At 37.5% G+C, this 15,598-nt stretch overlaps 1 protein-coding gene across 1 annotated transcript in view; it reads left to right on the forward strand.

The window, feature by feature from the left end:
* The window catches only part of LOC137254399 (serine-rich adhesin for platelets), a 168,180-nt gene that overhangs the window by 139,637 nt on the left and 12,945 nt on the right, over positions 1-15,598 (forward strand). The window contains exon 5 of the mRNA XM_067792029.1: positions 12,059-14,002. Coding sequence (XP_067648130.1) covers positions 12,059-14,002 — 1,944 coding nt within the window. The remainder of the gene's footprint in view (positions 1-12,058; positions 14,003-15,598) is intronic.

A 15,598-nucleotide genomic window follows, 5' to 3' on the forward strand; every position in this document is an offset into this window, starting at 1 on the left:
AGAATAGAAGCTGCTAAGTACCTTGGCCAGGACGAACCAGGTTGAGCTGGCCGATCAATAAAGACCTCACAAAGGCTGAATGTGTTCATAGTATAAGGACAAACCAGATAAAACATTTTACTATGCTTCCATAAAACGAAGTGATACATTGTGGCTAGGGCGATAGGGAGCAACAACTTGTGATCGCTAGTGTAAGTTGTTTCAAGCCTATAAAAAAGAAGATGGATAGAACGCTTATCCCTAAGATTCCAAAGGTCACGCTATGCAACCCATGTGTGGTAAAATGGTAACATGTGCTGGTCTTCCTGCAACGTCAGAGCACAAATGTGCGGACACAGGATTGAAAGGTGCTTCGCGTATCTCCATAACGGAGGTGGGTTGGACCTCACATTCAAAACAAAGAAATAGGCGCATGATATATTGTACACTGATCCTGGGAGTATGACTTGTGGCATATAGCCTGTGGCATTTAGCATATAGTATGCAAGCTGCGCCGAAGCAGAAAACTCAAATAAGGGGAGCATTTGAACGAAGTAAGAAGAAGAAGTGGACGCAGCGCGGGAGGTGTTAGATGGGGACAAAAAGATTCATGATGCTGCGCGTTCTACAACCAGCTTCAACACACTAAAATGGTACCACAAGTGGGGTTCCTTTGGCATTGCGCTGGTCCTGGGGTCATTTAACTCACTGTAGCATAGGTCCCTGGGCGCATTGCGCGCGGACTTGATGTTTACTGAGCGAAAATGGAAGACAACCAGAGGGCTGCAGTTATGGTGTCTATACAAACATCTGCACTCATTGATGATGTCCGGCCAAATGGCCTTAGAAACACTAAGACAACGAACTGGAGCAACTTGCTGGAATTTTCTGATAGGAAACTTATTTTCTTCTACTGTTTGTACAATTCAATTAATACAATTAAGAAAGAGGTCGTAAAATTTTCTATTAAAAGGCTTGGTTTCGCTCTTTTAAGCGAAGTATTTTCCTGCGCTTGGAGACCCATAACTCGAATAAGAATCGATGGATCGGTATAAAATATGGTACACAGTAAACTAAAATTATGAGGCCGGTTGAGGACCCTCACACTTATCGGACTCCTTGCTATGAGCTTTCCGAAAATGTTTGTTGGGTTGCAGCATTTCAGGAACAGAGATATGGGACTGATAGCAAAATCGTTCGCACGCATTGACAAAATTATTCTAATAAACTAGAAAAAAAGCAGAAATATATGTGAAAATTTTAAGGGAAAAATAACAAAAAATGTTGTTGTTGCATTTAAAATTTGTACGTAAAAAATTTTTATTTTAGAAGAAAAGGTGGATTGTTAAAGATGACATTGATGACAACACATAGAGACACGCTTGAAAGCATGAAAATCAGCAGAGCTCACAGAGTATATTAACTTTGATTTGGATAACGGTTGGTTGTACAGGTATAAAGGAATCGAGATAGATATAGACTTCCATATATCAAAATCATCAGTATCAAAAAAAAAAAAATTCGATTGAGCCATGTCCGTCCGTCCGTCTGTCCTTTAACACGATAACTTGAGTAAATTTTGAGGTATCTTGATGAAATTTGGTATGTAGGTTCCTGGGAACTCATCTCAGATCGCTATTTAAAATGAACGATATCGGACAATAACCACGCCCACTTTTTCGATATCGAAAATTTCGAAAAATCGAAAAAGTGCGATAATTCATTACCAAATACGGATTAAGCGATGAAACGTGGTAGGTGAGTTGAACTTATGACGCAGAATAGAAAACTAGTAAAATTTTGGACAATGGGCGTGGCACCGCCCACTTTTAAAAGAAGGTAATTTAGAAGTTTTGCAAGCTGTAATTTGGCACTCGTTGAAGATATCATGATGAAATATGGCAGGAACGTTACTCTTATTACTATATGCTTAATAAAAAAAAGTCCCGTGCAAGATTCAGATGTAGTTCCATGTCCCGAAAATTAACATAATGCGTATACTGAAGTTCCTCCATCGCCTATTTCTTCGTCTTCAAAAATCTCCAGCGTATCAGATGGATTTTGCCCAAAGCCTCTGACACAGTCCTTGTTAAACGATCTTATAAGAGACCTAGAGCTTCCAAAAGATAAGTCAGAACTACTTGCATCCCGTCTAAAAGAAAGAAATTTATTAGAAAAGCAGGTTACGATAACCACCTATCGTGAGCGACATAAGCCATATGCTTGTTTTTATAGAATAAAGACTATATATGTTTTTGCTATGATATAACTGGACTGTTTGGAAAGCTTGGCCAAAAAAAAAAAAAAAAAAAATTACAGTAGACAAGCAAAAAGTAGAAAATATTTTTAAATATTTCAAGTACTAAATTTTGTAGAATTTCTTTAATAAAGGTATCTTAAATAGTCAAATAAACAAAAATATTAAAAATACGTATTTTGCCTTCATTCACTTAATTGTTAATAATATTACCGTTTTGAATGTTCACAGTTTTACGATCATCTAATAAAAGTTGTAAGTTTTGGTCTCTTTCGATTTTTTACGAATTAAAGAATAAAAAAAAAAAAAAATGGAAATTTTTAATACAAAAAATCGATTTTTTTTATAATGCGATGCAAATAACTCTGAAACCAATAAGTATTTAAAAAAATTTTATTGAAACAATTTTAAGGTAATTTCATTTGCTATTATATGCTGTTTTCTCCAACAAAATCGGTCAACCCGTTCCAGAGATAAAATCAATGGATCTTCCTTTTCAAAAGAAGCAATTTTAGAAAAAAAAAAAACCAAAAACGTATCCATAGAATTTTAAATTTCGACCATTTTTATAATTAGGGGACAATAGCCAATAAAAAAAAAAATAGTGGCGATCCAGGGTAATGCAAAAAGTTTAATTTTGTAGAGCAGTGCAATCGTAGGGATAATAAAATTCCTTGCAAAACTATTAATTTTGAACTTTTAATATATTTGGATCAAGATACAAATTATTTTCGGATTTTTATAACCTGAGTCCGGTACAACTATTTAAACTCGGAATTTTAAAAATAAAGTCCGGCTTGATAACAAAGAAACGGCTTATCCGAATTAAAAAAAATTTTTTTTTAAAAGTTTGAGTTTAACTAGTTCTATAGGACTGAAAAAATAAAAATACAGATTTAATTTTTTTTATATTTGGACTCTTATGGAAAAAGTTTGAAAGCGCACTTGAAGATTCAGTCCTGATGATGACTTCAGAGTGAATTCGAAATATTGACGAATAATTAAAATAAAACAAATTAAATTAAAAATTGAAAGTGTTCTATTTAATCCGGCATTGATCTCAAAAGTATAAAGTAACAAAAAGTTCGAAAAATAAAAAGGATGCATGATTCGACATGATATTGCTATAGGGATGCCTGGGAACTCAAGCATTTTCACCTAAGACAATTTTTTGACCTGGACTTTTTCGACTCCGAAAAAAAAAATTATATTTTCCGTCCCTGATGAAAATTCAAACGATAATTTAAAAATAGCGATGAATACGTTCGTGTGCAGATTTTCTGAAATGTGTTTGAATATTTAAAAAGGACGCAGGCTTCCACGAATTCTTGTTAAAATAGAAAGAACAGGTAGTGAGCTAATACTTATTTATTGAAAAATGCGCAGCCTTTACAGACTTTTTCGTAATTAGACTGGTTTCACTTATGCTTCTAAAAAAAAAATCTCTCTATAAATGAAAAGACGTATGGCATTTTCTTTTCTGGAAAAAATGTTACCCTCTTAATGTTGCACTCTTAAATTCTAACTTTTGAAAAAGGTAACCTAACGCCATGCATGTCTCCTATTTGGTGGAAAATATTTTGTGAAAGGAACATACAAACTCTCGAGAGAGCTAATAATAACGTACAGAGCGAAACTATTTTTAGAAAAAAATATATTTGACAGGACCTTATATTCGATATTAAGAAGGCTGTTTGCGCAATAGTTGGCGCAATTTGCAGGATCCTCTTTCTTGTGGACTGGGAAAAGCACACTTAGATTCCAATCGTCGGGCATGCAATCGTTCGACCATATTTTGCAAAGAATCTGATTGGTGGGATCGGTTTCGTCATCCCTGTGCGGTACATCGCTGTCTCCATTTAAAAGAGCAAAGAAATTTTCCCCTCATAATCTAGGTACTCTGTGGACATTGGTTACAAGGCTATCGCCTATAGCAAAATTTTTTGGTAAAATTTTCTGGCTTTATTCCTGGTGGTCAGCAGCTCAAGCTCGTCCCGCTCACTCCTTCCTGCCTCTGCTTCTTTCATCCTGAAAAGGCGCCTCGCTTTTCTTTTCAACACACGCTGGTGTTCACACACTGGTAACCATTTTTTTCGTGGCGGTGTTGGAAAGTGCTTTAGAAATATATGCTTCCACTGCTCCTGTATTCTGCCGGGTTGAATTGTGCTCTCAGAGAGCAGGTGTGAGAGTTGACTTATGACATAATTGGCAGTCTGTTGCGATTGCGGCATGACCAAGTTTCGAGCACATGCGAAGTCAATCAGCCTGAGTCCATTAGGAGAGGTTTCATTGTGTAGGCTAAACCTTCCCACTGTGGGGCCTAAAACACCTTCTTTGCCCACCCTGGCGTTTAATTCGCCAATCATGACGTTTATATCATGGCCGAGACAACGCTCGTATGTGCGTTCTCAGCGTTCATAGGAACAAGTTTCACCTCATCGTCCTTCTAATTTGTTGGTGTATGGGCGCAGATGAATGATATATTAAACAATTTTTCTCTTATTCGGATAGAGGCGAAACGTTCGTCCCCATGCTTGAACGTCAGTACTTGGCGACAAAGTTCTCTCCCGCCACGCATCCGACCCGAAACTGCGCATATTTGCATGGTCACTCCAGTAAATGTCACATTGGTTGATAGATATCTTGCCATTTTTATGCACCGCATTTCTTGGATGGCGGTGATGACGGATTTTGCTTTGACGAGGGCATCAATCAGCCGGCATCCGAACCAATCCCATTAAGAATGCATGCCCTTAAATCAGTTTCCTTTAAACGTTTGTGGGGTCGTTTTCCGTTCTAAGTTGCCTTCGTATCCGATGCCTTATTTCTCTGTTCATTGAAGTGTGGTTCAAAGTGGCGGGTCCCATGCCCAGCGCAGAAACCGCCCAGCAGAGATGAAAGTATTGCTTGCACGTTTACATAGCCTCTTGATCCAAGACAGACGGCAGTTTGCAGCCGTATATTGTGGTGGACAGACGCTGCCGATGAAAGTCCCCCTTGACGAGAATACACAATTGAACACTCATATTGTGGCAAATATTGGCATCTCTATACTGATAGTAAATAATCACAGCAACAAAAACAGCGAGCAGCCACACTTATATACATGCACACATACAAGCCGACAAAGAATATTTCACATACGTAACGGCTTAAAACAAAGAAATTATCTCTCATACACATATGTAGTCATCAACTAAGTGCAGGCGTTGTTACTCTCACATACACACGCATGTTGCTAAATTACCAAGCAGGAGATACAGGAGAAATATGCGAACGAGGCAACAGAGAATATAAAAGCAGCGCAGCTTAGGAATAACTCGTCAGTTTGATTTAAACACGCTATTAGATGTGGAGTATAATTCTGAAGTACTACTCCCAAAGTAATCTACATAAAGTCCATTTTGAAATATTGAATATTGGAGTTAATTATTAAGGTGCAAAATAATCAGAATCCCCCAAATTTCGTTACAAAATTTTACAATAATGTCCATGATATGTAGTTACATTGTCGAAGAATGCTACGAACAATCACATATTTTTCGAGACCTGAAGTATATCCCTCTTACTTGAATTTATGTATTTTTATACTCAGCTGAGCAGAGTTCACAGAGTATATTTATTTTGTTCGCATAACGGTACCCGTAGGTTACCGTATGCTATAACGGCATAAACTAATCGAGATAGATATAGACTTCTATATACCAAAATGATCTGGACGAAAAAAGAAATTCATTGAGCCATGTCCGTCCGTCCGCCTGTCTGTGCGTACACACGATAACTTGATAAAATTTTGAGGTATCTTAATAAAATTTGGTATGTAGGTTCCTGGGCACTCATCTCAGATTGCTATTTAAAATGAACAAAATCGGACTATAACCACGCCCATTTTTTGATATCGAAAATTTCGAAAAACCGAAAAACTGCTATAATTCATTACCAAAGACGGATAAAGCGATACAGCTTTGTAGGTGGGTTTACCTTATGATGCAGAAAAGAAAATTAGTAAAATTTTGGAAAAGTGGGCGTGGCACCGCCCACTTTTAAAAGAAGGTAATTTAAAAGTTTTGCAAGCTGTAATTTGGCAGTCGTTGAAGATGTCATGATGAAATTTGGCAGCAACATTACTCCTATTACTATATATGTGCTAAATAAAAATTAGCAAAATCGGATGTCGAACACGCCCACTTTTAAAAAAAAAATTTTAAGTCAAATTTTAACAAAAAATTGAATATCTTTACAGTATATTAGTAATTTATGTCAACATTCAACTCCAGTAATGATATGGTGCAACGAAATACAAGAATAAAATAAAATTTCAAAATGGGTGTGGCTCCACCATTTTTCATTTAATTTGTTTAGAATACTTTAGATGCCATAATTCGAACAAAAATTGACTAATCCTTGTGAAAAGCTTCTATGACGATAACTGTTTTCAGGTAAAATGGGCGAAAGCGGTTGAAGCCACGCCCAGTTTTTATACACAGTCGACCGTCTGTCCTTCCGCTCGGCCGTTAACACGATAACTTGATTTTATACTAAACAAGTAAGGAAGGTTAAGTTCGGCTGTACCCGAACGTTACGTACTCAGTTGAGAGCTATGGTGACAACATAAGGGAAAATAACCATGTAGGAAAATGAACCGAGGGAAACACTGGAATGTGTTTGTATGACATGTGTATCAAATGAAAGGTGATAATGAGTATTTTAAAAGGGAGTAATCCTTAGTTCCATAGGTGGACGCCGTTTCGAGATATTTCCATAAAGGTGGACCAGGGGTGACCCTAGAATTTGTTTGTACAATATGGGTATCAAACGAAAGGTGTTAATGAGTATTTTAAAAGGGAGTGGGCTTTAGTTCTATAGGTGGACGCCGTCTCGAAATATCGCCATAAAGGTGCACCAGGGGTGACTCTAGAATGTGTTTGTATGATATGGGTATCAAATATAAGGTATTAATGAGGGGTTTAAAAGTGAGTGGTGGTAGTTGTATAGGTGGTCGCCTTTTCGAGATATCGCCATTAAGGTGGACCAGGGGTGACTCTAGAATACGTTTGTATAGTATGGGTATCAAACGAAAGGTGTTAATGAATATTTTAAAAGGGAGTGGGCCTTAGTTCTATAGGTGGACTCCCTTTCGAGATATCGCCATAGAGGTGGACCAGGAGTGACTCTAGAATATGTTTGTACGATATGGGTATCAAATGAAAGGTGTTAATGAGTATTCTAAAAGGGAGTGGGCCTTAGTTCTATAGGTGGACGCCGTCTCGAAATATCGCCATAAAGGTGGACCAGGGGTGACTCTAGAATGTGTATGTACGAGATGGGTATCAAATTTAAGGTATTAATGAGGGGTTTAAAAGTGAATGGTGGTAGTTGTATAGGTGGTCGCCTTTTCGAGATATCGCCATTAAGGTGGACCAGGGGTGACTATAGAATACGTTTGTATAGTATGGGTATCCAATGAAAGGTGTTAATGAGTATTTTTATAAGGGAGTGGGCCCTCGTTTTATAGGTGGTCGCCTTTTCGAGATATCGCCATAAAGGTGGACCAGTGGTGACTCTAGAATATGTTTGTACGATATGGGTATCAAATGAAAGGTGTTAATGAGTATTTTAAAAGGGCCTGGGGCTTAGTTCTATCTATCTTAGTTCTCCTTTTCGAGATATCGCCATAAAGGTGGACCAGGAGTGACTCTAGAATGTGTTTGTACGATATTGGTATCAAATTAAAGGTATTAATGAGAGCTTTAAAAGGGAGTGGTGGTAGTTGTATATGTGAAGGCGTTTCCAGATATCGACCAAAATGTGGACCAGGTTGACCCAGAACATCATCTGTTGGATACCGCTAATTTATTTATATATGTAATACCTGCCAAGATGTCAAGGGTTTTTTATTTCGCCCTGCAGAACTTTTTCATTTTCTTCTCTTAATATTGTAGGTGTCACAGCCATTTTACAAAGTTTTTTCTAAAGTTATATTTCGCGTCAATAAACCAATCCAATTACCATGTTTCATCCCTCTTTTCGTATTTGGTATAGATATATGGCAATTGTTTCATTTTTCGTAATTTTCGATATCGAAAAAGTGGGCGTGGTCATAGTCGGATTTCTTTCATTTTTTATACCAAGATAAAGTGAGTTCAGATAAGTACGTGCACTGCGTTTAGTAAAGATATATCAATTTTTGCTCAAGTTAACATGTTAACGGCCATGCGGAAGGACAGACGGAGGACTGTGTATAAAAACTGGGCGTGGCTTCAACCGATTTCGCTCATTTTCACAGAAAACAGTTAACGTCATAATATCTATGCCCCTACCAAAATCCAAAAGGATTGGTAAACTTTTGTTCGACTTATGGCATTTAAAGTATCCTAGACAAATTAAATGAAAAAGGGCGGAGCCACGCCCATTTTGAAATTTTCTTTTATTTTTGTATTTTGTTGCACCATATCATTACTGGAGTTGAATATTGACATAATTTACTTATATACTGTAAAGATATTAAATTTTTTGTAAAAATTTTACTTAAAAAAAATTTTTTTTTAAAGTGGGCGTGGTCCTTCTCTGATTTTGCTAAATTACAGCTTACAAAAGTTTTAAATTACCTTCTTTTAAAAGTGGGCGGTGCCGCGCCCATTTTCCAAAATTTTACTAGTTTTCTATTCTGTGTCATAAGGTCAACCCATCTACCAAGTTTCATCGTTTTAGCTTTCTTTGGTAATGAATTATCGCACTTTTTCGGTTTTTCGAAATTTTCGATATCGAAAAAGTGAGCGTGGTTATGGTCCGATTTCGTTCATTTTAAATAGCGATCTGAGATGAGTGCTCAGGAACCTACATACCAAATTTCATCAATTTACCTCAAAATTTACTCAAGTTGTCGTGTAAACGGACGGACGGACGGACGGACGGACATGGCTCAATCAAATTTTTTTTCGATCCTGATTATTTTGATATATGGAAGTCTATATCTATTTCGATTCCTTTATACCTGTACAACCAAACGTTATCCAATCAAACTTAATATACTCTGTGAGCTCTGCTCAGCTGAGTATAAAAATAAAAAATACACAACTTAATGTCGCTTAAGTAATAATTTTTATTTTGTAACTAAAATTACAAAAACAATACAAATTGTCTCGACACTCGCGTGGCACCTTCTTCAGTTTTTTGTGTCAGCTAACCATTGTCCACCAGATGACAAATAATGCTTGAAACACCATGCCGAGCGACGACGACATACGCCGCATCGGGCGATGACATTTTTCAAATTACGCCCAGACATTTCGTCTACTTAAAACACAGAGCCGGGCGAAATTAACGCTGTTTATTCAGATATAATTTAAAAAATTTAACAGCAGCAACCCTTGGGATGTTTGTCGTCATCGCCCGGCGGCGACGATAGAAATAAATCTATCGTCGCAAAATGACGTCGCGTAAATTTCGCTCTTGGCGTTCATTGTGTTCACCTTCATGTACTTAAGGGGATTCTATTTTTGATAAGGCGATGTTCATCGCGTTTATTTCGCGGCGTCAAGGCATTTTGTTTCAAGCTTAAAGCCTAGCAATAACAATAATAAACAAATAATTTCTAATATAATAATATCATACAATACAAAAAAGAGCAATAAGAGAATGCGCATTAGCAACGCGAAAACAACAAAAAGTAAAACAGAAAATTTAATGCAAGGCTGAAAAAAGACTAGAGTACAATGGGCCACAATCACGATTAACTGCAACATTTTTATTAACATAGTTGTGTAGTGATTCTAAAATATTTAATTTATTTATATTGAATACTGATACAATTAATTTACAGTCCTCTTCACTTAATGCATGCTTGTTCAATAAAGCGTGCTACGCGATTCCGCTCCTTGGATCAATATTTTTGATGTATTTGAGATGTTCATTCATCCTAATTCGCACAGTACGACTTGATTGGCTTATATATTTCGCGCCGCATACCGTTCCATTGTCATTCATTTGTGAGCACGTAACTGAATAAACCCCCGGTTTATCCAAACTGTCACACTTCTCCATCGTCGATTTAAGCAACGATTTCAATTTAGATTTATTTTGAGGCGCAACGTTTATGTTTACTTTATTAAGCAATCTTTTAATATGTTTAAAATAATGCATATGATAAGTTATGCTACAAAATACTTTTTCATCTTTTTTACCCACTGTATCGAAAAACTAGCTGCATTCTCTTTTTTCTTTTTTGCGTTTATGTTTGTTGATTAGCTGTAGGATGCTGTTAGGGGAGTAGCCAATATATTCATGTTTATTATTTTCTCTTTCTCTCTCTTAAATGCGATTTCGTTGAGCGGTAATAGACGATGAGTCATGGAATTAAAAGCTGCTAACTTGTGGCAGTAGTAGTGGTTCGATTCAGTGGGGATGAAAAGCTCAGTCTATGAAAGTTTTCGACAAATATCGAACTCGATAACTCCATCAGTACCATGTATTAGTTTTAAATCAAGAAAAGGCAGCTCATTATTTACCTCAGATTCATATGTGAACTGAATTTTACTATTTATCGAATTGAATGAGTCAAGCGTGCTATTGATTTTGTCTTTCTCAATAATTACTACACAATCATCGACATAGCGATAGTATACCCGTGGGAACAATGAGCTCTGAATGAATTGTTATTCGATAGTATTCATATATAAATTGCATAAAAAGGGGCTTTATTTAACCCCATTGGTAAGCCATCGATTTGCTCGTAGAATATAACGGTGTCGTTGTAATGAACCAAGACGATATCGAAAATTTCGATAGCTTCAAAAAAACTTTGTAAAATGGGGGTAACACCTGCCATATTAAGTAGAAGAAAATGAAAAAGTTCTGCAGGGCGAAATCAAAAGCCCCTGGAATCATGGCAGGAATTCTGCTCGTGGTATTACATATATAAATACATATATAAACCCTGGTCCACATTTTGTTCGATATCTCGAAAACGCCTTCACATATACAACTAAGGGCAACTCCCTTTTAAAACCCTCATTAATACCTCTAATTCGATAGCCATATTGTACAAACACATTATACAGTCCCCCCTAGTCCACCTTTATGGCGATATCTCGAAAAGGCGGCAACCAATAGAACTAAGGCCCAATTTCTTTTAAAATACTCTTTAATACCTTTCATATGATGCCCATGTCATACAAACACATTCCAGGGTTACCCTAGGATAATTTTCCTGCATGATGATTTTCCCTTATTTAACAAAGGAAAATGAAGGAAAATCGTTCCAAAAACGTCACCCTTGGTCTATACTTTCGGACTCTTATCGGACTCATAATTAAGAGCGCTTTGAAAATATTTCAGGGGTGATTAAAAAAAATGATAAAGAAATGCGTTCAAATTTAACCAAATTTTCATATTTAAACGAAAAATTCAAATAAAACGAATTGATAGCTAAAGAAAGATAGCAAAGGCAAGTTGCTTCTCATTTTGGTATTACCATTTGTATGTATCCATGAAAAAGACAATTTTATCTCCAAAGCTCTCAGCTGAGTATATAATGTTCGGTTACACCCGAACTTAGCTTTCCTTGCTTGTTATAGCTGGAAATCTCTACATGTAGGAAGTTTTCTTATATGCGATATCAGTGCCTTGGTGCTCTTTCCTTCTTTGATATTTGTCAAGTGTGATTGGAAGGATACGAGAATATGTATCATGTGTATGAAGTACTAATGCATGAGTCCTATGTACAACCACAGACACATTTGCAACACCCAATAAACCATACGAACTCCTTTTGCGCTTTTTGTTGAGTTTTAATTTAATTTTAATTTTATTTTTTTCACACAGATGAACCACCGCATCAACGCGATTCAACAACAAGAACCAAAACGAAAAAAGATATAACGGGAACAAAAATAACAAAAAGCAACAACGCAGGTACGCGTCACTCGAAAAAAATGAAAGGAGACTTTACCGGTGATGGTGGAGGTGGTGGAATAATAATGAGGGGTGCAAATAACGATGCAAATGAACCAACAAAAACAACAACCGACAACCGGCAACCAAAAGGAAACGAAAAGGAAATAGAAGCGCAATTATTTTGGCTTGAAAAGATTTATGCACTCAACAAACAATTGCAGCGCGAAGAAGAGACGCTACTCAAATTACACGCGAAAGTACGAAAGCATCAGGTGAAGCGAGCCTATCAAACCAAACGGGAGGTGTTGCAACAAATTGAGAAATTGGATGCCGAATTAACGTTGCAATGTTGTGACATACGAGCTGTTGAAAATAAATTACACACCTCCAATGAGCAACTCAAACAAAAGTTGAGCGTATTGGAGCGATTGAGTCAAGAATTCATCGAGACAATGAGTGATGCTGAAGAGGGTCGAGTGAAAGGAGGTGGTGGAGAGGAAGATGAGGCTGGAGTAGAGCAAGCGATAACAGTTGGCGGGAACGGCCAACGAACTGTTAATCGAATGCCAGATATAATTGCAAATGACAAGCACATACTTGCGACTATAACAACAACAACAGGAGTAGAGTTGCGTGACGCAGAAGAGTTGCTGATGGCGAGGCAACATGACTGGCAAGTAGCTGCGGCTGATGACTTGCATACAAAACAGTTGATTGATGTGACACAACAACAGCAGCTCGGTTGTGAGGGAGAAGGCAAAGCGCAAGATGTGAAACAGCGAAATTTGCCACATGCAACACAGGCAGGAGAACACGATTTGAATGAAAATTTGTATGAAATAAGCGCAAAGACGAACGTGATGATCGAAGGTAATATAAAACGAATGGAAGAACAGTTGAATGTAGCACTAAATTCAAATACGACAACAACAACAACAGAGGCAGCAACAACGAACCGTGCAACAACCGCGACAAATGCAATGAAGGCAGCATGTCATGCACCAATGGCACTAACAGCGACAAGTGGCAGCGCATCAAAGTCAAATACGCAAGCGATAACAACAACAACAACGATGATGATGACAGCAACAACAACAATGTGTACAACAGCATCGACATTTGCGTGCAGCAATAACATGCAACAAACAAATTCAGTACATCTTCAGCGACAACAACAACAACAACAACAACCAGCACACTTGCATTTAGCCACCGCAGACAACGTCTACAACAACAATAACTCGCATCAATGTGTCATTGCTAATGACGTTCTCATCTTTGGCGTCGATGATGCTACAGCAGCCGTTGGTGGCGCAACACAAAGCAATTATCCAATTAGTTACATTAATCAAGCAGCAATACATGCCACAAGCCAACACTTAACTAAGCAAATTGTTGTTGCAGCTGATGTACCGAATGCCACACTAAAATTAGCAATGTCTGAGCAAATAACACCAACAACAGCTGTAGCAACATTACCAGTTGGTTATTTAACATCATCTTCATCTCAATCTACATCTTCTGCTCCTGCTTCTTCTATAACGCCTACAGCAACTACGACAGTTAACTATCAACAGCAACAACAACAACAAACACAAATAATACATAACCAGCAGCATTGGCAGCACAACAGCATGACAAATAATAACATAAGTAGTACGAACAACAACAAAAACAACAACAAAAATTTATTAGCACCGTCTTTAACGTATGCCGACCACATTAGCACGAAAACATTACAAAAACAAATGTTCAATTCAAATTCTCTTAATCAAATGTTGCCAACTATGGCAACGCCTAAAATAATACCACAAACCACAGCCGCATTAACAGCATTGACCGCACCTTCTGCTGCCTCCGCCGCCACGGCAAGTATGTCCCTCCTTCACTTAGTTGCTCAAGATAATTACTGCCCGACTGGCTTGGATCCGAAAACACCCCTAACACGATTGGCTACACCTGCAATACCCAATCCCGCTCACTTGCCTGAGATAACACAGCGCGGTAACGGGGTGGATATCAGACAGTTAGGGACTTTGGTGTAAATATAAAGTATTTTTTTTACTGCTTATCGGTGGCCAAACCCAACTCAGTTATGTGGCTTGTGGTTAAATAACTGCGCCCGCAGGGGTTGGGAGGCAACAGTATGTATTACGCAGCTTATCTGTGGTTGCCGCGATAGCGCTGAGCTTTTGAACAACAGTGTTCTAGGAATGATAACACAATATACAACGTATACTTATGTTTTAAGAAAACAAGGCTTACGCAATACCAGTTATGATGTTCTGCGGCGATGTAATATCGACTTAATGTCCTTACCATCCAAAGGTTTTAAAAGGAACGAGATTCAATTCTTCAAATATTGGTAGGCATATAACTTTCAAGTCGATAAGGCTTTAGACTAACAGCCAGTCAAAAATCATGGATGTGAAGTTTGATGGGATGTAGTTTTGTGTGTTTGTTTTTATTTATTATTTTTTTTTTGAATTTTGTGGAAGGAGGAAATGCTTAATGCACTGACCGATGTATTTACGCCTCAATGCGAGACTCTTCCATCGGCCATGTGGGGCTAAACACTTAAACCTAACCTCAATCGCAATGAAGTGGTGAAATAGGAAGAAGGTGTAGCGTACATCGTCTAAAGTTCCGAAGCACAAGCTATTCGGATTTCCCCCCTTACCCATTATGTGGAGATATTTTCGGATATAACCATTAGGGTGGGTCGATTTGTACGGACGAAAGTTAACCGATATCGCGACATCGATTTTTCGTTAGGATTTGGGCTCAGGAAAAAAGTTCGACTACGCATACCCAAAAAAATAATTTTCGAGCCTGCGAAATTTTTTTTTTTTTACTTTTTTTCGACTTGGATTTTTAAGGTTTTTTTCATAACCTACTAAAAACATTTTCATATGCATATTTTTTTTCAAAAACTGTTATCGTCAACGTTTTTAGCGGACATTTTTGGGTCGGACAGGGTATACATGAAAATTTTACAATCAAATGAAAATTTTTTGGTAGGTCATGAAAAAAACCTTAAAAATCAAAGTCCAAAAAAAGTCAAAAAAATTAAATTTCGCAGGCTCGAAAATTATTTTTTTGGGTATGCGTAGTCGAACTTTTTTTCCTGATCCCAAAACCTATCGAAAAATCGATGGCGCGATATCGGTTAATAAACCGTCACAGTCTAGTAACCATTCCTGGTTAGAAATTGCATCTTTTAAAAGTTGACCTCTCTTTGTGGTCGCTTCAAACATGAATTCAATTTAGAAATTATTTTCCTGATTCAATTTGCAGCAGTGCAGCTGCTCCTGGTTTGTTTTCACGTCGATCGGATTTTCTATTGCTTTTCTTTCCTCGGCGAGAAGATATATCGGTATGGCTCCTGCAATGACCAGCACAGTTCTGCCGAGACCGTGCATTAAGCCGAAGTTATTCGTAGCACACCTACGTCAGCCCAGATTTCTG

This window comes from Eurosta solidaginis, chromosome 5, assembly GCF_040869045.1.
Source record: "Eurosta solidaginis isolate ZX-2024a chromosome 5, ASM4086904v1, whole genome shotgun sequence".
Taxonomy (NCBI): domain Eukaryota; kingdom Metazoa; phylum Arthropoda; class Insecta; order Diptera; family Tephritidae; genus Eurosta; species Eurosta solidaginis.